The sequence below is a fragment of the Diplotaxodon limnothrissa genome, linkage group LG16 (genome assembly GCF_057381915.1).
Source record: "Diplotaxodon limnothrissa isolate DT_005_m linkage group LG16, D_limnothrissa_male_GT1.1, whole genome shotgun sequence".
Lineage (NCBI taxonomy): Eukaryota > Metazoa > Chordata > Actinopteri > Cichliformes > Cichlidae > Diplotaxodon > Diplotaxodon limnothrissa.
In genome coordinates this window covers 10,547,585-10,571,311 of record NC_140611.1, presented here as the reverse complement: position 1 = coordinate 10,571,311, position 23,727 = coordinate 10,547,585, and the positions used below count along the sequence as shown (strand labels likewise).

Below are 23,727 nucleotides of genomic sequence, written 5' to 3'. Positions count from 1 at the left end.
TCTTTAAGGTCGTGATGCTCAAATTTTCTCATTTACAGAGAGGCGACCCTTCTTACTCATGGTCCTAAGTATGTGATAGAGTTAAGACACCAGTTAACAATCCATAAGTAACTCAAAGAGCAAACCTTGTGGGACACAACAATTAGTGAAACACAGATTATTTAAAGATTGCCAATTTGTAAATTTAAGCTGCCAAACATCATCCTGGGTAATGCTAGCTTGCCAGGTACAATAAGGCCTCAGTCACACAGGCCTATGTGACCCCCTGACAGCCTCCAGTTGCTAGAGAAAAATGTGTATTCCCTGAAGAGGAGCTGCTGGGTGCTCCTGGCTCTTGCTAAGTTTAAAGAAAAGCAGAAAGCACCCAACATCCCTTTATGGTTGCTTTGGTTGCTGGCACATTGCAGTTTTCACTCTCAGTTTGCATGAAAGATGCACTTGCCAATCATTCTTTGAGCTGTAGTGAAACTTAAAAAAAAATCTGTGATGCAATAAAGAAAGAGAGACTGTTTACAAGTAAACATTTTGTCTGCAATTAACTCATTTGCAAAGGAACATCTTTTACTTTGAAGGCATATGGTTTCTGATTTACATCACACATTTCACAGTTTCAGTACAGCTCTTGGGTAGTTTGTTAGTGTTTGCAGGGAAACACAAAAACTACTGGCAACCACGGCAACCTGCTACAGACCAAATTGATTGCAAAGAGGTTGTCAATGCAACACTGTGTATTTCTTTGTAACCAGTTTCTCATTAGGGACTGACAGCAACTACTTGCATTGTAGAATTTACACTTTTCCTTTCCAACTGGTAGTTGGCCTCTTTATATGACTGGGGTCTAACCATGTATATAGCCATCTACTAGGTCATCAAGGTGTGGTCCTTACCAGTATCTACAGAGGATTCAGGCCCGGCTCCTGTCAGAGCGAGAGAGGGTTTTTGAAACCTCTGCTTTGTGCTTGATTTCAAAGGCAATTAATTGAACATTTAAGTTCACTTTGTATCTTATTCTGTTTTCATAGACTGTGGGCTAGCAGTCTTGTGTGGCTTGCCTAAAGCAGCATTCATACAAGGAGTCACTTTTATTGACTTCATTAAAGTATAGAAAAGGTGAAATGAGGATAATGTGCTTCTTGAGGCTAAGAGCCATTTCCCCCAAAGTTTCCCAGCCACACTGTCGAAACAGTAATGGGAATAAGTCAGTACACTGAGGTTTTAAAACAGTGGAACTACACCAAACCTAAATCACTCGCAGAAGCCTTGGTCTACATATTTTACATCTATTATTTCAGTTCAGGATTCTTTTACTTTATTGTTTATGCTGCTGAAATTAAAAGAAGTCTCTGTAAAAATGTAGCCATGTACATGTAAAATGTTGCCTCTCTTAATTCTAAGATGTTATGTGCAAGAGCATCATAAAAATGACCGTATATTTAGCGGGTCTTAAAACTACTTACATAAAAATGAACAGCAAAGCAAGAAGGTCTTTTTTTATTGACCAAAAATGAAGTCAAAATGCAGAAGCAATGTTTGAAAAACGAATTCCATCCTTACTACTTCCACAGGAAATAACAAGGTAAGTAGCAGCCATGTCCTGCTAATCAAATTACTGGATTAACTGATCATCAGCAAATATGAGCACATCTATAAAAATATAGTTTTCGCTGTTAAAACAATGTCAAAGAGGAAATACATCACCAACCTTAGAGAAGCAACTGTTGCTGCCCATAAGTCTAGAAAATATGTGATTTCTTTATCATGTGACTATACTATATATTAACAACACTGTCTTCACCAGATTTACATAAAAAATTAAATATTCACTCAAATATTTGCTAATTTTTCAATAATTTACTGTTGAACTCATCATGTAAACTAAACTTAGAGGACAATTTGGTGTTTGATTTGACACAAGGGTTGAGGCAGTACATCAGTGCTGTATTTTATTTGACATGTGCTCTTTGTAAATATCGGATCTCTAATAAAGGCCAGGATTCTTTTGCTATGATTTACTTGGATAAAACAGCAGAAATTAAAGTTCTCTGAGTTCATAAACAGTTAAACCGAAGTTACCTAAGAGAGAATATAGTGAAGAGGAATAAAAAGAGTACAATCCTATTCATCAAAAGCATTGCAGCCAGCTCCTCATAAGATGCAATTTTCCACAAGACGTTTATGGCTTCATATAATTTTTTGGAAAGGACGGGGAACAATCAAGTCTTGATAACTGGTTTCTGCTAGTCTGGCTGGTCTCCAGCTGTTCAGTTCAATGGACATAGATGAGCAGGAAATGTAATGATGGGACCGTAGTCAAAGACCTGCAACCATAGTGGTGGTTGGATGGGAGTGCATATTAGCTTTAATTATTTACTAAGAAAAACAAGAAACATAAAGATGAAATCAAAGATCTCAGCTTCACGTGATTGCATGTAACTGGCAGTGTGCAAAAATATCATCAGATGTTGGTGAAGTTTGCACTTTTTCTGCTTCAGTTTTTCTGTCCCTCACAGCAAAATCTCCAGTGTTAAATTAACACTGGAGTCTATAAGGGTCCACACCTCTGAGTGTTAAATACAACACTGTTGAGTGTTAAATTAACACTTTTGACAGTGTTATATGTTTAAAAGTAACCTAGTCAGTTTTGAAGATTAACAATGGCTAACACTGAGCAGTGCTGATTTTCTAACACTGGAAAATAACTCAAAATGTTAGAAATATTCCAGGGTTAGAAAATCAGCACTGCTCAGTGCCAGTCCTACTGATTGCCAATACTTTGGGGTGATCAGAACAAGAAGAACCAGAAGATCCCAAAGAGTTAGTGACGTTTTCACAGAGTTACTTACAGAAACCTTTTGCAACGTTTGCATCTCATTGACCTTGTTTACTAAATGAACTCAATTATAATAAATTCATTATGTTGGCTGCAGCCAAATTAATCCGTGAGTGAGTTTGGACCTTTAGGGAGGGTAAGAACTGCAACACCGAAACAAACCAGTGAAAAAAGTTTTCCCTGAAAGAAATTCTGATTGTGAATGTAATAATGATTAAGTCTAAAAATCAAGATTAGAAATCAGCATGGTGCTTAGTTAAAAGAAAATAATGTCCGACCTGTGTTACCCTCTTGTGCTTCTATGTTAGTTATGAAAATGGAAATTACTCACACATTATGTTCTTTAAATACAGGGACGATTTAGACAATATAATATTAATATTTCATCAACTGGAGAAACTGTCAGGTTAGCTCTGACCATTTTCTGACCTTGTAGCTGTGACAGATGCAGCAAAAATCACTGATAAGATCTTTTTTCCTCAAAATACTACTGTCAGTAAACACAACATCCACAAAGAAATGTGACATACAAACACATCAGTCCAATCTTCAACACACAGTTAAACAAAAAAAGGTAAGAGGAAAGATCTCGATGAGCTTTAATGAAGCATCTCAGCCTCAAATAAGCACAATACAAGCATCAGCGTGAAAGACATTAGATTTTCTAATGGTAGAGGTAAAGGTAAATGGCCTGCATTTGTATAGCGCTTTTCTAGTCCATAGGACCCCAAAGCGCTTCACACTACATTCAGTCATTCACCCATTCACACACACATTCACACACTGGCGATAGCAAGCTACATTGTAGCCACAGCTGCCCTGGGGCGCACTGACAGAGGCGAGGCTGCCGGACACAGGCGCCACCGGGCCCTCTGACCACCACCAGTAGGCAAACATGGGGTTAGTATCTTGCCCAAGGATATTTGGCATGCAGCCAGGATGCAGCCTGGGATCGAACCACCGACCTTCTGATTAGTGGCTGACCTGCTCTGCCACCTGAGCTACAGCCACATAAAGGGCACTGGAGGAAACCGCACTACGAATGCATTAATGGTTTTGGTTATTATCCCGCTTTTTATACAAAAAGCATGGTGTACTGCTTTTAAAGAATGACAAAAAGACCATTTTTATCTTCGTCTAATTTATTTCAGTGATCTCAGGGTCTAGTTGCATCTATACCACAGTCTGTATATAAAGAAAAAACTTTTCATCACAACAAGAACTTGAAATATATTACATATATTGCAGTCGTAGCCGGGAGATACAGATGTGTTATTAAGGTCCCACCTAATTAACAGTGTAAAAAGTGTTGTTTTTAGCACATGCTGTAACTCTGTGGAATTCCAGCTCCAAGTGTCAGGAAGAGTCAGTGAAAAAACTGCATTCTGTATAATATGTTTTAACCATTGCTTTAATGCCAGCAGCATTTATCCAGCCTCTCTTATGACGACTTTCCCCAGTGCTGTTTCTGTGAATCTTTCAAATAAAAACATAGTTACATAGTTTGAAGGATTATGAATGCTAGTTTGGTCCCAGGTCTGCAGTTTGTTACATCGCCTGGATCAGTAGAAGGGTTTCTAATCAACTTCAATCAGCAGCTTAAAAAGACTGGTGCATAGCCATTCAATAAAGGTCAGATCTAATGTAGGTGTGTTAATTAGTGCTTCGGTATCCTTGAACACTTTAACTGGCATGGTGTCTAAAAGACATTTGGCATTAAAAGACATAAAGACATTTCCTGTAGTTAACTCCTTAATAGTTAACTCCTTAACAGCCTTAATATGAATTAATCAGGTCTTTCAGATGATTTCAAAGATGCTGCTCTGGATGGTTAAACATGCAGCTTGGAGAGGCCACAAATTTGGACTCTGGAACTTCGGGGAAAAAAAGGTGAAGATATACAAAGTAAATGATAAGCACTAACTCAACAGGCACAAGCCGATGATTGTGTCATGACCTAAACCTAAACACGAAGACAAATCAGTGGAGAGACGTTAAAAGAAAAGTGCATGCAAGCCAAAGCATCATAAAAGCATCCTATGGGATTCTATGATGAAAGACGTCAGTTTCTTGATGCTGTAGTGCGGATGAACTGAAGGGTACTGATGCTTCCAGGCCCAGGTGATAAAAGCACTCCTGCTAGCTAAAGGATAAAACAAAACTGTAACTGTGATCCTAAAAGCTACTGTTGAGTGTGATTTAAAATCTGACAAACTTCCCTTTTGTAACTTTTTGCTGCCTTTTATTCAAATACATTTGATTTGACATTTGTACATTTTCAAATAAGGCTTAGGTGTCCAGATATTTGTTTCAAGGCTAGCGAAGCGATCTAAAGGGAATCTGTACACCTTTATGCTCATCTATAAAAGAACCTTCCTTGCAGTTTGATTCATTGTTGGTCAAGTAGTTGCAATCAAATTCAAGAAGTGATTTATTTCGGTGGAAGAAACTAGCCACAGTTGTTTGTATAATAGCAAATCTAAAGGTCTTAAAGGCCTCACAACATTTACAGATAAAGAAAAAATGAGAAAGGAGTTCAAAGGAGTGAACGTCCTTCCTTTGATGGCTGAGGAGGCAATAAGAGCTGTAAGACGGGAAAAGGTGGATTACAACAATTTAATATTGTTACAGTGTGTTGTTGAGAAATACACAATTCAGCGCTGAAATTATAATAAATTGACAAAGTCTGTTGCTATGACAGGACCATCATAATGAGTCAAATTAAACAGTTCAAAGAAATGATTGTGAATGAATGAATTCAATAGCAGCCTTCACATTTGATGAAGGAGGTGGGGTGGAGAAAAGAATTAAAGAAGCAAAAACAACCATAAAAAAACATTTATTTATTGGAAAACTGAAACAAGAGATAACTTCCCTCCAAATGCTTTGTCCATTAAACCAAATAACATTTTGTCCAGTCATTATATTGTCTCCAAACTTTATTGACCAAAAGCAAAGACACTGATTTATTTAGAGCTGTCAGCCTCCCCTAATGCCTCCGAACTCCCGAATGACCCTGAGTTCCGAGTTTGCATCCTGTTGGCTCCACTTCATTAACTCTGTCCTTCTGCACCGTGGCTGCTAATGACTGACTCATGCCACAGTAGCTGACTAATAATTTAGCCTTCCATCCTAGCCCAGCTCCACAGCACGAAAGCTAAGATTCACTCATCATTTACTGTATAGTCCAAATAAACTGACGCAGGTACGTAATTTCCATAAGATCCAGTTTCAGGTGGAGTTAAGTTTGACTGCTATAAGTGTGCTGTTATACATTTAATGGTAGTGATGTGCAATACCACTGATGTCCTTTTCTAATCTGATACCACACATGACTCTGCTTACAATCAGCCATTAGTGTGAGCTGATTGACTGAGCGCATGTGTGTGTTTTATTGCAATAAAAATAAAATAAATGTTCATATCTCCACTACTCAGAAATTGTAGATGCACCACCAGTTTTCACCTCGCTGCACATTAATTAAAATCAGCTGACTGAAGCTCAGTAGCTCGGTTTGAAAAGGAAAAGCTAAGTAGATGTTGACCGGTTAATTAGTGGATGGCCCACTCTTCTTCCTGTGCTGCATCTCTCCAGTAGTTATTTTGTGTATATTATTCATTTTTCTTAAGCCTACACATTGTCAGTGTAATTTAGTAGCACAATGTAACTCAGTAATAACAAATGCCAAATAATGCAAAAACACAAAACCAACCAAAGAAGAAGAAAAAAAGCCTAATTGCTAAAAAGAAATTCTGCTATTTAAAAAAAAAAAAGTAAAACAAAGAAGCAGTGTACAAATGTTGCTAAGGAGGCACACCTGATTGTCCACTAATGAAGACTTTGTCCACATATTCACATTTTTTGTTGTGTGACTGTGTGTGTGCGACATCACTGTATGAACATGCATGCAGAAAAATACCATAAAATGACAATTTAAGTGAAACATTACAGCAGAAAAAACCTAAATAAAGGACTAAATCTACTTAAAATGGACAGATATATTTACAAAACAGATACAATTTACAAAACAGATACAGTGTGAACACAAGATGCAAAAAAGACCACAGACACACAAACAACTAAAAACAAATGTAACCAAAAAACTGAGGTGTGAACTCAACAGAAACGCATAGAGAATGACTTTAAAATCACCCTGAAAAATCAGAAAGGGGTTCAAAGAAAGAGCCACTACTAACGAGAAAGAGGTTAAACTGAAAGCTAAAAGGATAATACACACAGATGTAAAGTAACCACAAAAAGACATGACTGAGAGACTCGACACGACCAGGAAAAGGGGAAAAGAATGAAAACAAATATGTGCAAAATGACCAGAGAGATCAATCAAAATGAAAGAATGAGTGACAAATCAGCCACAAAGAGATTCACAACACATCTCAGTGTCTCGTGTCTATGAGGGGAGAGTGGGAGGGCTTTTTCACATCTGTGCCCAGGAGCTTTTTTCTGATTTTGATCATTTCACCTGTCCTGCTCAGTTTCATTTCCACACTGTTTCCCGAAAGCGTCTCTTGTGCTTGGTTTCTGACAGGAGACATGTTTTCTGTCCTCCAGCCTTGAGGGGCTACATGACTCACAGACATTAAAGTTTGTTTTGGTGATGCAACCTGCACTGGTTAACGTTCGGCTGAGAACTTTTCTTCATTACTCTCGGTTATTTCACGCATGCAGGAACAGTTCTGCCCGTGATTAGTTTTAGCTGGAGAACAAACTTGTCTTTCCAAACATCCTCATTTAAACTATCACCTCACATCTCTTCAGGCCGCTGGTTATTTCCATTAGTTGTATTTCCTGGCTAAAACAGTTTACCTCTTACTTAATATCTTAACATCCACCAGTGAGCATGATGGTGGTTAGCACTGTTGCATGGGTTAAATTTACTGGTCACCCGGGGTCTTTTTGTGTGGACTTTTCTCCTTTTCCCGTGTTGGTGCCCCCCAGGTGCACTGGCTAAAGCTTTTAATTATACTTTTGTCCACATGCTAAGGTCTGCTTCGGTCCAACTAACATAAAGTTCATCATCAGACCATGAGCGCAAGAGTCCACGCCAACGTTTGAGTGCCTTCCTGTTTTTTGTGAATGCACAGACTCAAAACAAGACTTACAATATGCCATGCACCCCAGGCAGCAGACCTCAAAGTATAACAGGAATAACTACCCATTGTGTTGGTAGCACCAGAGTGTAATTTCACTAGCTGGGCCCACGTCCTCATTTTAGGTTTGACAGCGTTTTAGTAGGTAAAAGTGAATGCTTTGACATGAATTGAGCTGCGGTTTGGGGAAGGCATCGAAGGGGACTGGTGATGGTTCCTGGGCCTGGCAGATCCCCGTGTACTAAATAGAAGTGAAGAAGTTAAAGAATAGAGAACAAGGAGGGAGGGAGGGTGGGGGAACCTATTTAGATGACAACCCGAAGGAGTGTGTTTGGAGGCGTGGTCCTGCTCCTGAAATTCCAATACATTATCTCCAATAAATATAGTATATTCAAAGTTTATCTCAACAGTCCAACAGTCCAAAAGCAAGCCTGAAGGGTGTAGATGGGAGAGTTTGTGGCTCTACGTCTCTTTGTTTGCCCTGTGGTTGGAGGGCTCTCTCCTTCGCTCCTTGTTGACAAAGCAATTGAGAGTATTAATAGACACCCATCAGGTTACCTACAGGACTCTAAGAGGAATTATGCCAAAGCTGCATTTTCAGCACATGCTAATCAAGAATCATTACAGGAGCTAGAACACGTTCCTGGAAAGTCCATAGAACGTGGATGTTAACAGGTTAATGTCTCTAAATAGTTAATATAATCTGCTCCTGGGACTCTGGGAAGCATTAATCCCCTGCAGCAGAGGGAACTCTTGCTCTTTCTTGGGGCCATCCTCATGTGAGAGTTTCATCACAGTGTTTGATGGTCTTTGCAACTGCACTTTAAACTTTCAAAGTTGTTAAAAACTTTCCAGATGTGTTGGAGTTATTTCTTTTTTTTCTTATTTTGGTCTTCATTATTCTTCCACACTGTAAAATGTAAAACAAAGGGGAAAAAATATTGAAAAATTTGGCTGACTGGAAGGTTCGACATCAGTCTAAAAGCTAAAGGTATTTTTTAAAATTGCTGAGTGGTGACGTGCTGGTAAAGTGCACCGCTGCATATAATGGATAAAACCAGCAGTGTGCTCTTTAATAGCGCTCAGTTTCGATGTTCTTGGTTCCTTTTAAGAGACCGACCCAAGTCTACCTGACATTTTCGTTTTATTTTCTTCCTTCGTTACTCTCGTCTTTCTTTCAAAACATTACTACATTGCATTGACATTGCACTGACTCTTTCTTCAACATGGTTTTTCTAATTAACATTTTAAACTGCACTGACACTGGGTTAAGAACTCAACTCCCTGATCTTCAATGAACTTTTCAGTTTGTTAACTAAAACGAAGCTGCTTGCTGATGAATCGGTCAGTATGTGAAAATGTCGAGATGCAGGGAAACAATCGGCCTTTGCATTAAGTTTGCTCTAAAAGCCACAGACACGTGACTAGCAGGCAGTATGCAAGACAAAATGTGAAATGCACTAAAAATATTTCTATAAATTGTTTAAACAAGTCGGTTTAATTACACAAGTGCAGCCAGCAATCCAACATATGTGAGGAAATGTGAGGAAAGAGATCACAGCATTTAAGTATTATTTGATAAATAGAAACTGTTCCCTGCAGTATATTTGAAAGCCTCCTGTAAGTGCTTAGAACTTTTATGTGTAATACACTATGCATGCAAAAACCTCAGGGCTAAAACCTACCAACTAAGCGGAGGATCCACAGAGTCAACATCACGATGAGTTGAATAATGCGATGTCAGTGGGGCAGGCAGCCAGTCCTGCCTTCAGGCACATTGGAGCACCCCGAACACGCCTCAGTGGCACACTACTCCGCCTCGGCGCCTCCTAGGGATTGAGTTTGTCTGAGAAAGGAGGAGAGCGGAGCCCGGTGGCTTCCTTGTCAGAGTGTTGTGGTTGTTGTTAACTCACACCTGCTCAAGCTACTGCAGTGAGCTGAGGTTATAGTCTGATCTGATTGGACCTAGCATCAGGACTTACAGATTCCTGCACAGAGGAGGATAGGAGGGTGTAGATGCTCACACTGACATGCATGAATGCATGCTGATGATGTGCGAGTGTGTGAGATAGTGAGAACATCTCTAGAGTTACATAACTGAAATGTTCATGTATTTCTTTACAGATGCGTTACGCTGCACTCACAAACCACACACACACAGGCCTCAAAAGCACCCTGAAAAGGATTTTAGAATGCGGCAAATGATAAACTAAAAATTATAAACATCCTTCAAGTGTTCTCTGAAAACATCATAAGAACTTGTAGATAAATGTTGCCATTGTTATAAAAATGAGGACCTGAATTTTTAAATTTTTTAGATGTGTTATTTTGACGCAGACCTCTGCATGTGGTGAAGTCGCTGTGCTGACTTAATCCTGAGAGCAGCCATTGAATTGGGCATGAACAGTTTTTTTGAAGAGTTAATGTTAAAACTGAATCACCACATAATCGTTCCTCCTTGATGTAAAAAACCTTAATAATAAATGCATCAGTATTATGTACAGAGGAGAGAGGAGGAGACAGTGTTGGGGAGTAACGGAATACATGTAGAGCCGTTACGTATTTAAAATACAAAATATGAGTAACTGTATTCCGTTACAGTTACCGTTTAAAAAGGTGGTATTTAGAATACAGTTACTTTGTTGAAATAAATGGATTACACTGCGGTACTTTCCTGTTTCATTTTGTCGCGGGTCAGGACTGTTTGGGTTTTGTTTGACAGCTACGTTCTGTTGTTCCAGGTGGCAGCGTTACGGTTGCCATGGTTACTGGGTGACGCTCTCTCTCTGCGTGTTTCCTGGGTGAGAGAGCGGCTTTTTGTTGTTGTTGTTGTGCTAAGCTAACAGGCAGAATGCTACAAGCATAGCTCTAAAGAATGTAGCATCATGTGCAGTATAGTCCGTGCTGCAGGGAGAATGGACTGCCATACCCGTTATGTGTCTGTGAGCGCGAAAAGGGAGAAAAAGGCGAGTGGAAAAGTACGAGTTGTCATCGAGCAGAAACGGGAGCTGGAAGCATGTAAATATAATAATAACCACTGCAGCCAAGAAGAGTGCCTAACAAAATGCAATTACAAAAAGATTTGTGCAATAACAAACAATTTAGGTGCCACAGTCTGTAACATGGCTATTATAATGAAAGTGGAGATTATATCAAAGAGGAGAAATGTATAGAAAAAAGTGTTAGGTGACAAAACAGAAATGAGAAGTGAGACAGGGATGTTGGAAACAGGCCAGATGTATCTCCTTGTAACAGCAGTTGATGTGTGAGACATTCGTAAAAGTGAGACTCCATCTGCTTGTGTGGGACAAACAACTTTAAAGACTCATGAATTTCTAGCATTGCCTGTTAAGCATGAACACCACAAATATTGATTCACTGGGGTGGAAACATATTTTGACACAAACCACATTTATTACAGACCATTTCCTGAGAGGCTTGTTTTCCCTTTTCCGCTCAGTGAAGTCAGAGAGAAGACATCTGCGTCACTCAGTACTGAAGTCTTCTTTTGTTTTTGCTGCTTTACCTCCTGCTGGGGCTCTTACCTGATATTATGTGAATAAATGATCACGAGGCAGAAAGCTTCAGAGTGAGCAGAAGAGACTGCATTTCAAGTAAACAACATACAGTTAAATGCAAAACATTTACATCACTTATAAACAGTTGCTAGTGTCCAAGTGCTCGGCAACTTGGCACGAACTAATTGCATATAGATGGTTAAGATCAGGCAGAGCATCAGAATAGGGGAACGGAGGGGATTTAGGTGACTCTGATTGTGGAATTCAGAGTTACTTAAGAATGTCATAAATTGTTTCAGAAACTGTTGAGCTACTGAAAGTTTCCTGCACAATTATCCATAGGGTTTACACAGACTGGCCTAATAAAGAAAATATCCTGTGAGAGGCAGTTGTCTTGGCACAAACGCCCTATTGTTACCAGAGCTCAGAGGAGAATTTGGGCTGACAGGAAGGCAAAAGTAATTCAAATAACCACTTGTTGTTTGGAAGAGCATCTCTCAATGCACAACAGCAGAAGACCACACCGGGTCCTTCTCTTTTTATCTAAGAACAAAAAACTGAGCCTACAGTTTGCATAATTTCACCAAAACAGGACATATGCATCTTTGTTTAATCAGTGAGCTTTACTCATGTTAATTTTGTCAAATTTCAAAACCTGCTGCAAAAGAACTGGGACAAAGCAATCACTGAACTGTGGAGAACCTGAAAACCTTTCATCTGTTAAATAGAAAACAATAGAATTTTCAAATTTTCGTTTTTGTAACATTCATGAAAACATTACCCAAGAACTTAGACTTACACTAAGCTCAAATAAGTGACATTTATCTCATTCTCAGTTTGAAAGGGAAAAGCCTCAGTATACTTCCTCCATACCCTTCAACTTTTCCTTTAAGTGCAGTTTACTGTTGTCTTTGTCATATTGCAGCTTACTGTACCAATAGTAAAATTAATTTCATTAAAAAGAGATTATGATCCAGGGCGCTGCAGAAAGATCCAAAATAAACATTCACGTCTGGAGACATGAATGGCACAGTCCCGTGCATGAAGATAGAAAACAGGCCCATTCAAAGGTCAGAATTAAAATGGATTTAACAGAAGAATAACATGACTTGGATGCTGCCAGCTCTTTGTGAAAAATTGACTAATTAAAGCCAACAGCAAAGACCAGAGTCTTTGTCACCACGACATGTTTGCCAATTTTGTAGCCACTTGTCATCCTGGTGTCTTCCAGTACTGAATGTCAACATATTTACAGCAGGAAATAAGACTCTAATCCATCTAGAGCTGCTGCTGTGATGTGTACAAACCCTCATCTAACTAACAGAGTCTGCTGGCTACAACACAGAGCTGACGGCTGGCAGGAAGAAAAAAACCCTCATGTGGTTGTGGTTGCATTATTTTTCAGTCTCAAGATAATATCTATATTTGTATAGGTTTACAATCTACAGTGGGGCAAAAAAGTATTTAGTCAGCCACCGATTGTGCAAGTTCCCCCACTTAAAATGATGACAGAGGTCAGTAATTTGCACCAGAGGTACACTTCAACTGTGAGAGACAGAATGTGAAAAAAAAATCCATGAATTCACATGGTAGGATTTGTAAAGGATTTATTCGTAAATCAGGGTGGAAAATAAGTATTTGATCACCTCAAACAAGGAAAATCTCTGGCTCTCACAGACCTGTAACGTCTTCTGTAAGAAGCTTTTCTGTCCCCCACTCGTTACCTGTATGAATGGCACCTGTTTGAACTCATCATCTGTATAAAAGACACCTGTCCACAGCCTCAAACAGTCAGACTCCAAACTCCGCCATGGCCAAGACCAAAGAGCTTTCGAAGGACACCAGGAAAAGTATTGTAGACCTGCACCAGACTGGGAAGAGTGAATCTACAATAGGCAAGCAGCTTGGTGTGAAAAAAATCAACTGTGGGAGCAATCATCAGAAAATGGAAGACATACAAGACCACTGATAATCTCCCTCCATCTGGGGCTCCACGCAAGATCTCATCCCGTGGGGTCAAAATGATCATGAGAACGGTGAGCAAAGATCCCAGAACCACACGGGGGGACCTGGTGAATGACCTGCAGAGAGCTGGGACCAAAGTAACAAAGGTCACCATCAGTAACACACTACAACGGCAGGGAATCAAATCCCGCACTGCCAGACGTGTTCCGCTGCTGAAGCCAGTGCATGTCCAGGCCCGTCTGAAGTTTGCCAGAGAGCACATGGATGATACAGCAGAGGATTGGGAGAATGTCATGTGGTCAGATGAAACCAAAGTAGAACTTTTTGGTATAAACTCAACTCGTCGTGTTTGGAGGAAGAAGAATACTGAGTTGCATCCCAAGAACACCATACCTACTGTGAAGCATGGGGGTGGAAACATCATGCTATGGGGCTGTTTTTCTGCCAAGGGGACAGGACGACTGATCCGTGTTAAGGACAGAATGAATGGGGCCATGTATCGTGAGATTTTGAGCCAAAACCTCCTTCCATCAGTGAGAACTTTGAAGATGAAACGAGGCTGGGTCTTCCAACATGACAATGATCCAAAACACACCGCCCGGGCAACAAAGGAGTGGCTCCGTAAGAAGCATTTGAAAGTCCTGGAGTGGCCTAGCCAGTCTCCAGACCTCAACCCCATAGAAAATCTGTGGCGGGAGTTGAAAGTCCGTGTTGCTCGGCGACAGCCCCAAAACATCACTGCTCTCGAGAAGATCTGCATGGAGGAATGGGCCAAAATACCAGCTACTGTGTGTGCAAACCTGGTAAAGACCTATAGTAAACGTTTGACCTCTGTTATTGCCAACAAAGGTTATGTTACAAAGTACTGAGTTGTTTTTTTGTTATTGACCAAATACTTATTTTCCACCCTAATTTACGAATAAATTCTTTACAAATCCTACCATGTGGATTCATGGATTTTTTTTTTCACATTCTGTCTCTCACAGTTGAAGTGTACCTCTGGTGCAAATTACTGACCTCTGTCATCATTTTAAGTGGGGGAACTTGCACAATCGGTGGCTGGCTAAATACTTTTTTACCCCACTGTACTTTATCTACTCCTCTTTTATATGATTGAGAACCTGATCTTCTTCTTTGGCCCAGAAACAGCATTTATTGAACTAGTTGGTTCTGGGTTAACTTCAGGATCACAACTTTCTTGAAATTTCTCAAACTGAAGAAAATTTCGTAAGAAGTCCAAAATAACAAAGGAAAGAAATGTCATGTGCTTTTGATTTGAATGTGTGAGTGTATGTTCATGAGATGCCTACAGTAAAACTACACATTAAAGTACTTTTGACTCTATTGTGGATAGTGTGATCAAAATCTATTTTAACTGTGTATTTCAGACCAAAATTAAGGTCAAGTATAAAGATGGGTGAGGTCTGGCCCATGAGTACTCATGTGGTAATGACTACTGATACTACTCATGGCTTTGACTATCACCAGTGATGAATCACTGATTTCATATTCATCACTATATCCTCAGTGGCTCTGATAGAGCAGAGCACTGGATTTTCTCCATTTGAATCATCTCATAGCAGCACTTTAGCCAAAAACAGACACAAACAGCTCAAACGGACGACACATCTGCAAACCTCTATGGCAAACAAATCAAGACTCACAGATCAAAGAAACCAGCAGTAAAAAGGTTGTGTGAGTGTCTTTGAATTCAGCTCTCTGAAGGTTGATCATTTTCACAAGAGAAGAGAAACCCAATATCTTCCTTAGTAGCCCATTTGCCTCGAGGCTGAATGTGTGCTACAGTAGCCTTTCTTTCAGCTCCAGACAGAAAACTAACAAAAGTTTTTTCCATCTGTAGAACTGCAGCTCTATGGACTGCTTTGTAAACACACAAAAACAGTAGAAAATTCACCGAGTTCACTCAGATCACATTCTCTACATTCTCATGATATGAACATAGACTGCAGCTCCTGACCTGCATCTGCAGGATTGTATGCACTGCACTTAATTTGTTTTTCAATGCAAAAATTTCTACATCGTAGGATCAATAAAGTCTTATCTTATCTTATGATTCCCTACTTAGATGAACAAGCAGGTGTTTCAAAAACAGCTGCATGTTGACTGGAGTTAGAGCTTATCCTTGTAAATTTACCCAAGCATTGAGTGAAGATAAATATGCTATCATAATTCAAAATATATTATCCTACAACACAAGTTTGTGGAACATCTGGTATCAAATAATATAGATAAAACGCATGCAAGTTATTAAATGGTTGTAAATCTGCTACATTTCTTCAGCTCTTTCAGTTCTGATTGTAGTATTCCTGTAGTTTCATCTGTGGTCCTTTTGACGTCTCATCAACAATAGATACTGCCATTCAAAGTTGCCGGCTTTAACCAGAGGTTAGCCAACAGGGATTCTCCCCTTCATTCCTTGGGGCGTATCTGCTTTCCACTATAAACACACTCCTTTCACTCAACTGCAGAGTGTAACCAAGAAATGCCGCATTCTTCAAAAAACCTTTGACTTGGATTGTCAGCTATAGATGATTTTCTCTGTATTATTGTACGGTGTCTTTGCCTAATAACATAAAGCATTGAGGCCACAGTTTTGATTTGATGCTATATAAATAAAACTGAAATGAATTTCACATTCTGCAATAGCTTTCATTGTGAACCTCTACACCCATTAAAATATATTTTTTTAAAAACCCTTAAATCAAATGGATAAAACTTTACAGTTAGTTTGACCATTCAGACATTTACTCGCCTCTGTCAGTGCGCCCCAGGGTGGCTGTGGCTACAATGTAGCTTGCCATCACCAGTGTGTGAATGGGTGGATGACTGGTTGTGTAAAGCGCTTCGGGGTCCTTAGGGATTAGAAAAGTGCTATACAAATACAGGCCATTTACCATTTTACTCTGCAAATCACCAAAACTATTTCCAGTAAACAGTTCCTCATTCATAGATACAATTTAAAAGTAAATTAAATACAGAAAAATAATATTCTTGCACACAAGCCTCCTCATAGATCCCAAACCAGATGTGGAGTTTATTTCTGAGACTGGTAGAACTTCATTTTTTATTGAGCCTAAATTGTTGTTTACAATAAATGCAGTCTACTACTATGTGACTTCCATAAATATTAAGGTTTTCCTTCCTGTTATTTAGTGGTGGTTTTTAAATTGATATTACGCTCATCTATCAGTCGGTAATCGGTCAGGACTACATCAGGCATCCATCATTGTCCTGTCAGGGATGAGCCATTTTAAGCGGCTGCATCTGTTAATTCATATAATGATGTTCATATTATGTAAGCAGCTATTAATGGGAATAATTCAAGCAATGAAAAAACTGATTTTTTTTTTTTTAAATTTTGTGCTATTTTGTCTTTTCTGTATTTGCAGTCTGTTCACGCTGCTTCCTAAATCCCTCTTCTTCGTTGGTAAATTGATGATTTTTCCTTTTTTGTGTGTATTTGCACCAAACAGATATTATACAATATAACAACACGTAAGAAAGTGCCCCAAGCAAGTTTCCTGTAAGCTTCTTTGTGTCTTTCTATTTCTACAGATCTCAGTTTCCTAATCCCCAGTGACAAATTTCTTATAAAATCTTTTTATCAGTTATGTAGGCCCATATAAATTCTAATGCACATCTAAGCAAAGTTGTTTCTTGGCAGGAAAAATAGTCCCCTGTTCCTTAATCTAACAGCTCATTCCACCTCCACACCTCGCAGTTAAAGCAGGTACAGAGAACTAAAAGAAATCACTGCTTTTATCAGATGAATGCAGTACAATAAAAAGCTTATAGTCATCGTTTTTTTGCTTTCAGAGTTCTAAGCACAAACCAGCTGTTTGAAGCATTTTCCAATCAGATTTCAGGCTGCACTGATTCTCCTAAATGTCTTGATTTATACTTCCAGACTGAAGCATTCTCCATCATCTCTCTCTTCTTCTTCATCTCCTTTGTGTCTCCCTCCCCTCTGTTTTCTCCCACTTGATCGTCTTTCATCTTCTTTTCCACCTCTGATATATTATTTCCTGACCGATTTGTTTCATGTCCTCAGTGTTGAGTTTGCCATCAGGGACAAGAGAAGGAGGCCAAAAAACACAAAAAACAACAACTAGCTTTTGATTTCTGTGATTCTGTGTGATGGATGCTTGAGGGACTTATCTGAAGAACAAAATTAATCCAGGGACTTGTATCACCGTCACCTCGACAAATAACGTTTGATCGGCTGGATATGAAGCAGACAGCAATTTAAAGTTACTAATGATATTTCCTTTCTCTTTGAATCCAGCTCTGTTTTTGAGTGTTTCTTTTTCTTTGACACCTTCAGTCCGTCAGCTGCCTAACCGCTCCACAGTAATGATGAAAAATACGTCTGTGCCTAATCACCTGCTTTTTAAAAACATACAAAGCCACATATCCACAGCAGACAGCCTCTACTCACCTACAAAACGTAATTTTGTAATGAGGAGCTTGATAGCACATCGACATTTAGCCCGAATGTTATCACCATGGAGTTTAATAACGGCACAGCAGATGCCATATCATGCTTGTCTGTGAGCCTCGAGTCTAAAAGCACTCTTCAGCTCTCAATCAAACATTGTGAGCGTGTCTGAGTTTGCATTTGTCACGGAGGGACAGGCCTGCTACGTAAGAGTCTTGGGCCCAAAGTGTCAGGGCGGCTCTGGGTAAAATCCATCTTTAATGTTTCTCATTAGAAGGTTAAGCAAGCAATAAGACATGCCAGAAATGACCAAAAGTTAAAGACTCTGACAAACTCAACCTAAACTACATAAAAATTATATGAAGAGATTAAATGGCAAAGAGATCAAAATCAACCACAATAAGACATGACGAGAGTCCAAAACTCCTTTTAAGAGAACAATATCATATTTTATATAGATAGTCTTCATTCTTTTTAAACGTACTTTAAGATGTTTGTAGAGAAGTAAAAGTGAGATAATGGAAGCAAGATTTACTTACTTACTTTACTTTCATTAACCAAACTTTTATGGGAGTAGGCAATGGATAATGGGTATTAATTTGTTAATACCTGGACATGAGTAACTTTATTTGATTATATAGAATAGAATAGAATAGAATAGAATAGAATAGAATTCAACTTTATTGTCATTGCACATGCACAGGTACAGGGCAACGAAATGCAGTTTGCATCCATCCAGAAGTGCTTTAGTGATATAGGTATATTACAATATATATTAGCAATAATATAGATATGTAAATATATTACAGAAATGGGTCTATTATGGTATGTTATAATGTACACGGTATGAAGTATGTTGTGAATATTCTATAACTATAGGTATGTACAGGCTATGAACAGGATATAAATATGAAAAACTATACAGAATATGAAATAAATAACTTTACAGAATCTGAGATATACTGTTATACAGAAATGGGAACTGTGCAAGTTGTAAACAGTTGTAGGGTTAAAAATTATCATATGTACAGAATGATTATTACAGAGCTATACAGTAGTGCAGTTAAGATAAGTGAGGGTGTAGATAATTTCTACAGAGGCTATATAAAGTGCTAGTGGTTGTGAGTGGTGGTTCAGTCCATGTTATTATTGTGTGTTTGAGGGTACAGTTGTCCATTGTGGGTGTGTGTATGTTCTGTCTATGAGTTTAACGTGGGTCAGATGTCAGGAGGCAGAGTTCAGGAGTCTGACAGCTGTGGGGAAGAAGCTGTTCCGGTACCTGGTGGTCTTAGTCCGGAGGCTCCTGTAGCGCCTCCCAGAGGGCAGGAGGGTGAAGAGTCCATGTGATGGGTGACTGGGGTCTTTGATGATTTTCCCAGCCCTTTTCAGACACCGCTTCCTGTAGATGTCTTTTATGGCAGGAAGTGGTGCTCCGGCGATGCGCTGGGCAGTTTTCACGACCCTCTGCAACGCCTTCCGGTCCGAGGCAGAGCAGTTCCCGTACCAGACTGTTATACAGTTGGTCAGGATGCTCTCGATGGTGCAGCGATAGAAGTTCTCCAGGATGTCTGAGGACAGGTGGTTCTTCCTCAGAGTCCTCAAGAAGAAGAGGCGCTGGTGAGCCTTCTTGACCAGCTTGGAGCAGTTGGTCGTCCAGGTGAGATCCTCGGAGATGTGGACTCCCAGGAACTTGAAGCTGCTCACACGCTCCACAGCCGTCCCCTTAATGTGGATGGGTGGATGTGGGTCAGCATTCCTCCTGTAGTCCACGATGAGCTCCTTGGTCTTCTCGGTGTTAAGCAGCAGGTTGTTTCTGTCACACCACTCATCCAGACGATCCACCTCCTCCCTGTAGGCGGCCTCATCGTTGTCACTGATGATAATACTACACCACAGTATATTTCCAAATAACTGGTCAGCTTTTGTTTTTAGTGTTTTAGTGTTGTTTTAGTGACGTTGCAAGAATTTCAACATTACATTGTAACAAGTTCAAAAGTTCAAAACAAGGAATCAAAAGCATCATAGTAAAGTCCAGGTGGAAAGAGACAAAAAGGCTGCAAAAAGGCACAACGTCCTGTTGTATTATCATCATAATCACGCTCAGGTTATCACAACCTCTAAAGCTGCCTATTAGACTGCACACTCTTCAAAGATCTTCAAAGCTGTTCAGTCAAAAAACAAACAAACTTTAGTATCTGAAGCAGCTGTAAAAACAGATTTTTTTTTTCATTTCAGATTTTACACAAATAAAACAAACACTCATGAAATATGTACAGCTCTTTGGACTGTCACCAAATCTTTTACAGTCCTTTGTGCTTTCTAGAGGACCAACAGAGCCAGCAACAGCTCAAAGTTACTACAACTGCTTTAATACAATTCCCAGATGATGTATCTTACTGATTTTGCTGTTGTCATTGTTGTGTTTTGTAATGCAGAGCACCTTCTGAAACTGTACTACAGCATTTGCAGCTTTAAATACAATACCATCGATACTTTTAAAGTAGAAGGATGACAGTCCACCCACCCACGCTCCCTGAAGCAGGCAGCTGTATGTTCCTCTATGTTCCAGAAACACTGTTGTCATGGTGTTTCTGTTTCACGTTTCAAAATTATACATTCATGACTGTTGTCAATAAACTGATTAACTGGCTGATCATTTCTGCACCATCTTTCTCTTGAGAATAAAGCAAGACGAAGGCCGACTGGGATGGGAGTAAATATCTCTTTTATGAGGGCTGCAAAGCTTCACAGTGAAGCACCGAAACCAGTTTTCTGTCAAACCAGCCAAACTTAATGAGAATTATCCATCTTTGACCCTCCTGCTCCTAATGTGCAGCAACAATTTCAGTCTACCTTCGCTGCGCCCGTCCATCTCCAACCATCTCGCCCTCCTCCTCTCCCCGCTCTATCTCTGTCTCCTTCTGTCACTTTCCTTCTATTTGTTATGAGCCGGTAATGAGAACATGGCGTGTGGGAGATTGCTCAGTTTATCTCCTTCTACCCAGTTCCTGCTAGTATCATCCAAAACCTTTTTTAGACATTTTCTTATTACATTTATCACAACGTGTGACTGCCAAAGCCCCTGCAGACAATTAAAAAGAACAAATAACCCAAAACAATAAAGGAAGTTCACCGTTAAACGTTTTAAAGCCGATGTATATCGGGTAATAAAATGGGCAAGTATGCAAGGTGAACTGCTACTGTCAGCCACAGAGGGAGAAGGAAACACTGTCAAACCTCAGATTCAGCCCACAGGAGTAAGGTGGAGGCAAACCTGCACTTTCCTCCCACACTGTGACAGACAGAAAAATGGAAAAAATTGTTTTAGCTGCAAACTTAATGGAAAATTTGACGCCTTTATTTGGGAACAGATACGGTCCAACTGTTGTGTCCGTGCGGTGAAATAGAGCAGACTGGTGAGCTCCACTCAAAAGAAATATTTAAGCTCAAAGATCTGACTTAAAGTAATTTGATTACATTTAAATGTAATCCATGTAATTTTGTTACATAATTGCAACGTGAAATGTTAAAGTTAATGGAATCTGGTCAAATAAGTGTGTTTGATTGGTATACATTCAGTCTATATTTTACTTAACAAACAATTATTTGACTACATAAACCTTTGATTTAATATATGTGAAATATATGTACACACTGTTTGTGTGTATACAGTACTTCTGCTAAATCAGTGGTTTCAAACTGTGGGGCAGGGTCCTGGAGTGAGACAAGGAGCCACCACAGGTGTAGTTCTATGACGTGAAGTTGGATGTCATTTTCTTAAGGAAAAAAAAGCTGAGCTTTAACCTCCTAGGACCTGGCGTCCACATATGTGGACATCACATTTTTGGATGTCTGGATGAAAATACTTAATTTTTCTCTACAAGGGCCTGATATCCACTTACCAGGACATTATACTGCCACTGTTCTATCAAGATTTAAAACCAATGTCCTCATATGTGGATCTCATTTGTCTCAGAAATAAAAATTAGGTAATAAAACAAAAAATCTGGTAATTCTTTGTTTTTACATTCATCAGGTCCCAATCAACCCAAATAGCAAAGAAAAAATTAAAATGCATGCCATGAAAGAGTTCGGGTCTTAGGAGGTTAAGTAACTTGGATCTTTGTTTTATTGTTAATGAGTGATAGAAACCGTGGGCTGTGGGACGTGAACTTTTTTCAGCGTCTCTATGCCAAAAAAGTTTTGCTTGTTTACACAGATAAAGCCTGCAAATCAGTGTGCTCCGATAATAGTTTTGATTTATGACTATAAAACTTAAACTCATGTGAAAATCCATCCACTGCTGCACAAAGCCAGGTTTCCTCTCACCAGCCGACCCTAATCTCCTCTGGTACAGACACAAACACTAATATCTACATGAATCATAGAGGTTGTTATCTAATTGTAATGTTCTCCTCATGTCTCTGCTGTTGTCTTTCTCTGTAGGGATCTCAATGCCGATTCCTGTGCTGGGTCTCAGAGACCACTCCAAGGTCTTCAAAGATGGCAGCTGTCTGCTGACAGATAACAATTTCGTGCTGGTCGGCTCCTTCGTGGCCTTCTTTATCCCCCTCACCATCATGGTCGTCACCTATTTCCTGACCATCAACGCCCTGCAGAACGAAGCCACCCTCTGCTTGGACCAGCTGGTCCCACGGCCCAAATGGAGCACTACCTTCACCTTGAGCTTCTTTCCACAAACATCTTTGTCCTCCGAGAAACTCCTCAGGCGATCGATAAGCCGTGACGCCACAGGCAGAGGGAGCACCGGCAGGCTGGGTGGTGCCCGCGGGAGCATATCTGGCTCTCTCTTTGGGCGCCGCACCATGCAGTCGATCAGCAACGAGCAGAAGGCTTCAAAGGTCCTTGGGGTGGTGTTTTTTCTCTTTGTGGTTATGTGGTGCCCGTTTTTCATCACCAATGTGCTGGTGGTGGTGTGTGAACCTGACGTTTGTGACCCGGGAGTCATGGGAGGTCTGCTGAATGTTTTCGTCTGGGTAGGCTACTTGTCCTCTGCAGTCAACCCACTGGTCTACACGTTATTCAATAAGACGTACCGCGCCGCGTTTCTGCGATACGTTCGCTGCCAGTACCAGCCAGAGAAGAAACCTCTTCAGCTTATACTGGTGAACACCATCCCCCCACTGGCTTACAGCTCCACCCAGCTACCTTTGGGAGACATCGGGAAGTTAGGAAATGGAGTGGCGCATTGTAGCAGTGGAGCAAAAGAGTTCTCTTCTCCTGGGCAGGAGATGAAAAAATCCAGGCAGAACAAAAGCCAGGGAGACAAAGACGAGAGCTGTGTGTAAGAAACTGAAACAAAATCCTGGTTAAAGGCCAATCCAGTGCAAGCAATTTCAGTTTCCCCCCTCTGTGGTTACAGTGTAGGGTCTGAGATTTTAAGTGCCAAAGACAATGTGCCTCAAAGTCAGGGGTTCAGAAATACAGAGGTCACTGAAAAAGCAGAAGAAGCCTTTAAATGCTCAACATTTCCACAACAGTTTCCTCAGATTCACACAGCTTCATCAACAGATCAGGTGAACAAGGTCTGTGATTGCTCCTCAAAAATGTTGTAAACAAGCATGTGCATCACAGATCATCATCCCCATCTTCAGGCTCGCTGCTCTTTCAGAATCTTTTGTACACTGCCGCAAAAGACAAAATTACTCTTGACAAACATATCAATTAATTTTTTTTCACCAAACAATCTTTGAACGTTATCTTCCAGTCTGAGAGCCAAATCAGAGAGATGAAAAGACGGTACCGTCCGTGTGGATGATGTGAAACACAGTTGGGCACATCCCAACAAAACAGTTCTATTTTGTTACAACACTTTGGACAACAAGG

General features: G+C 40.0%; 1 protein-coding gene across 1 annotated transcript in view; it reads left to right on the top strand.

Annotated features, from left to right (window-relative positions):
* Positions 1-23,189, top strand: part of htr2aa (5-hydroxytryptamine (serotonin) receptor 2A, genome duplicate a) — a 104,542-nt gene extending 81,353 nt beyond the window's left edge. The window contains exon 3 of the mRNA XM_085374615.1: positions 22,327-23,189. Within this exon, the coding sequence (XP_085230741.1) occupies positions 22,327-23,189 (863 nt within the window). The remainder of the gene's footprint in view (positions 1-22,326) is intronic.
* Positions 23,190-23,727: the final 538 nt, after the last annotated feature.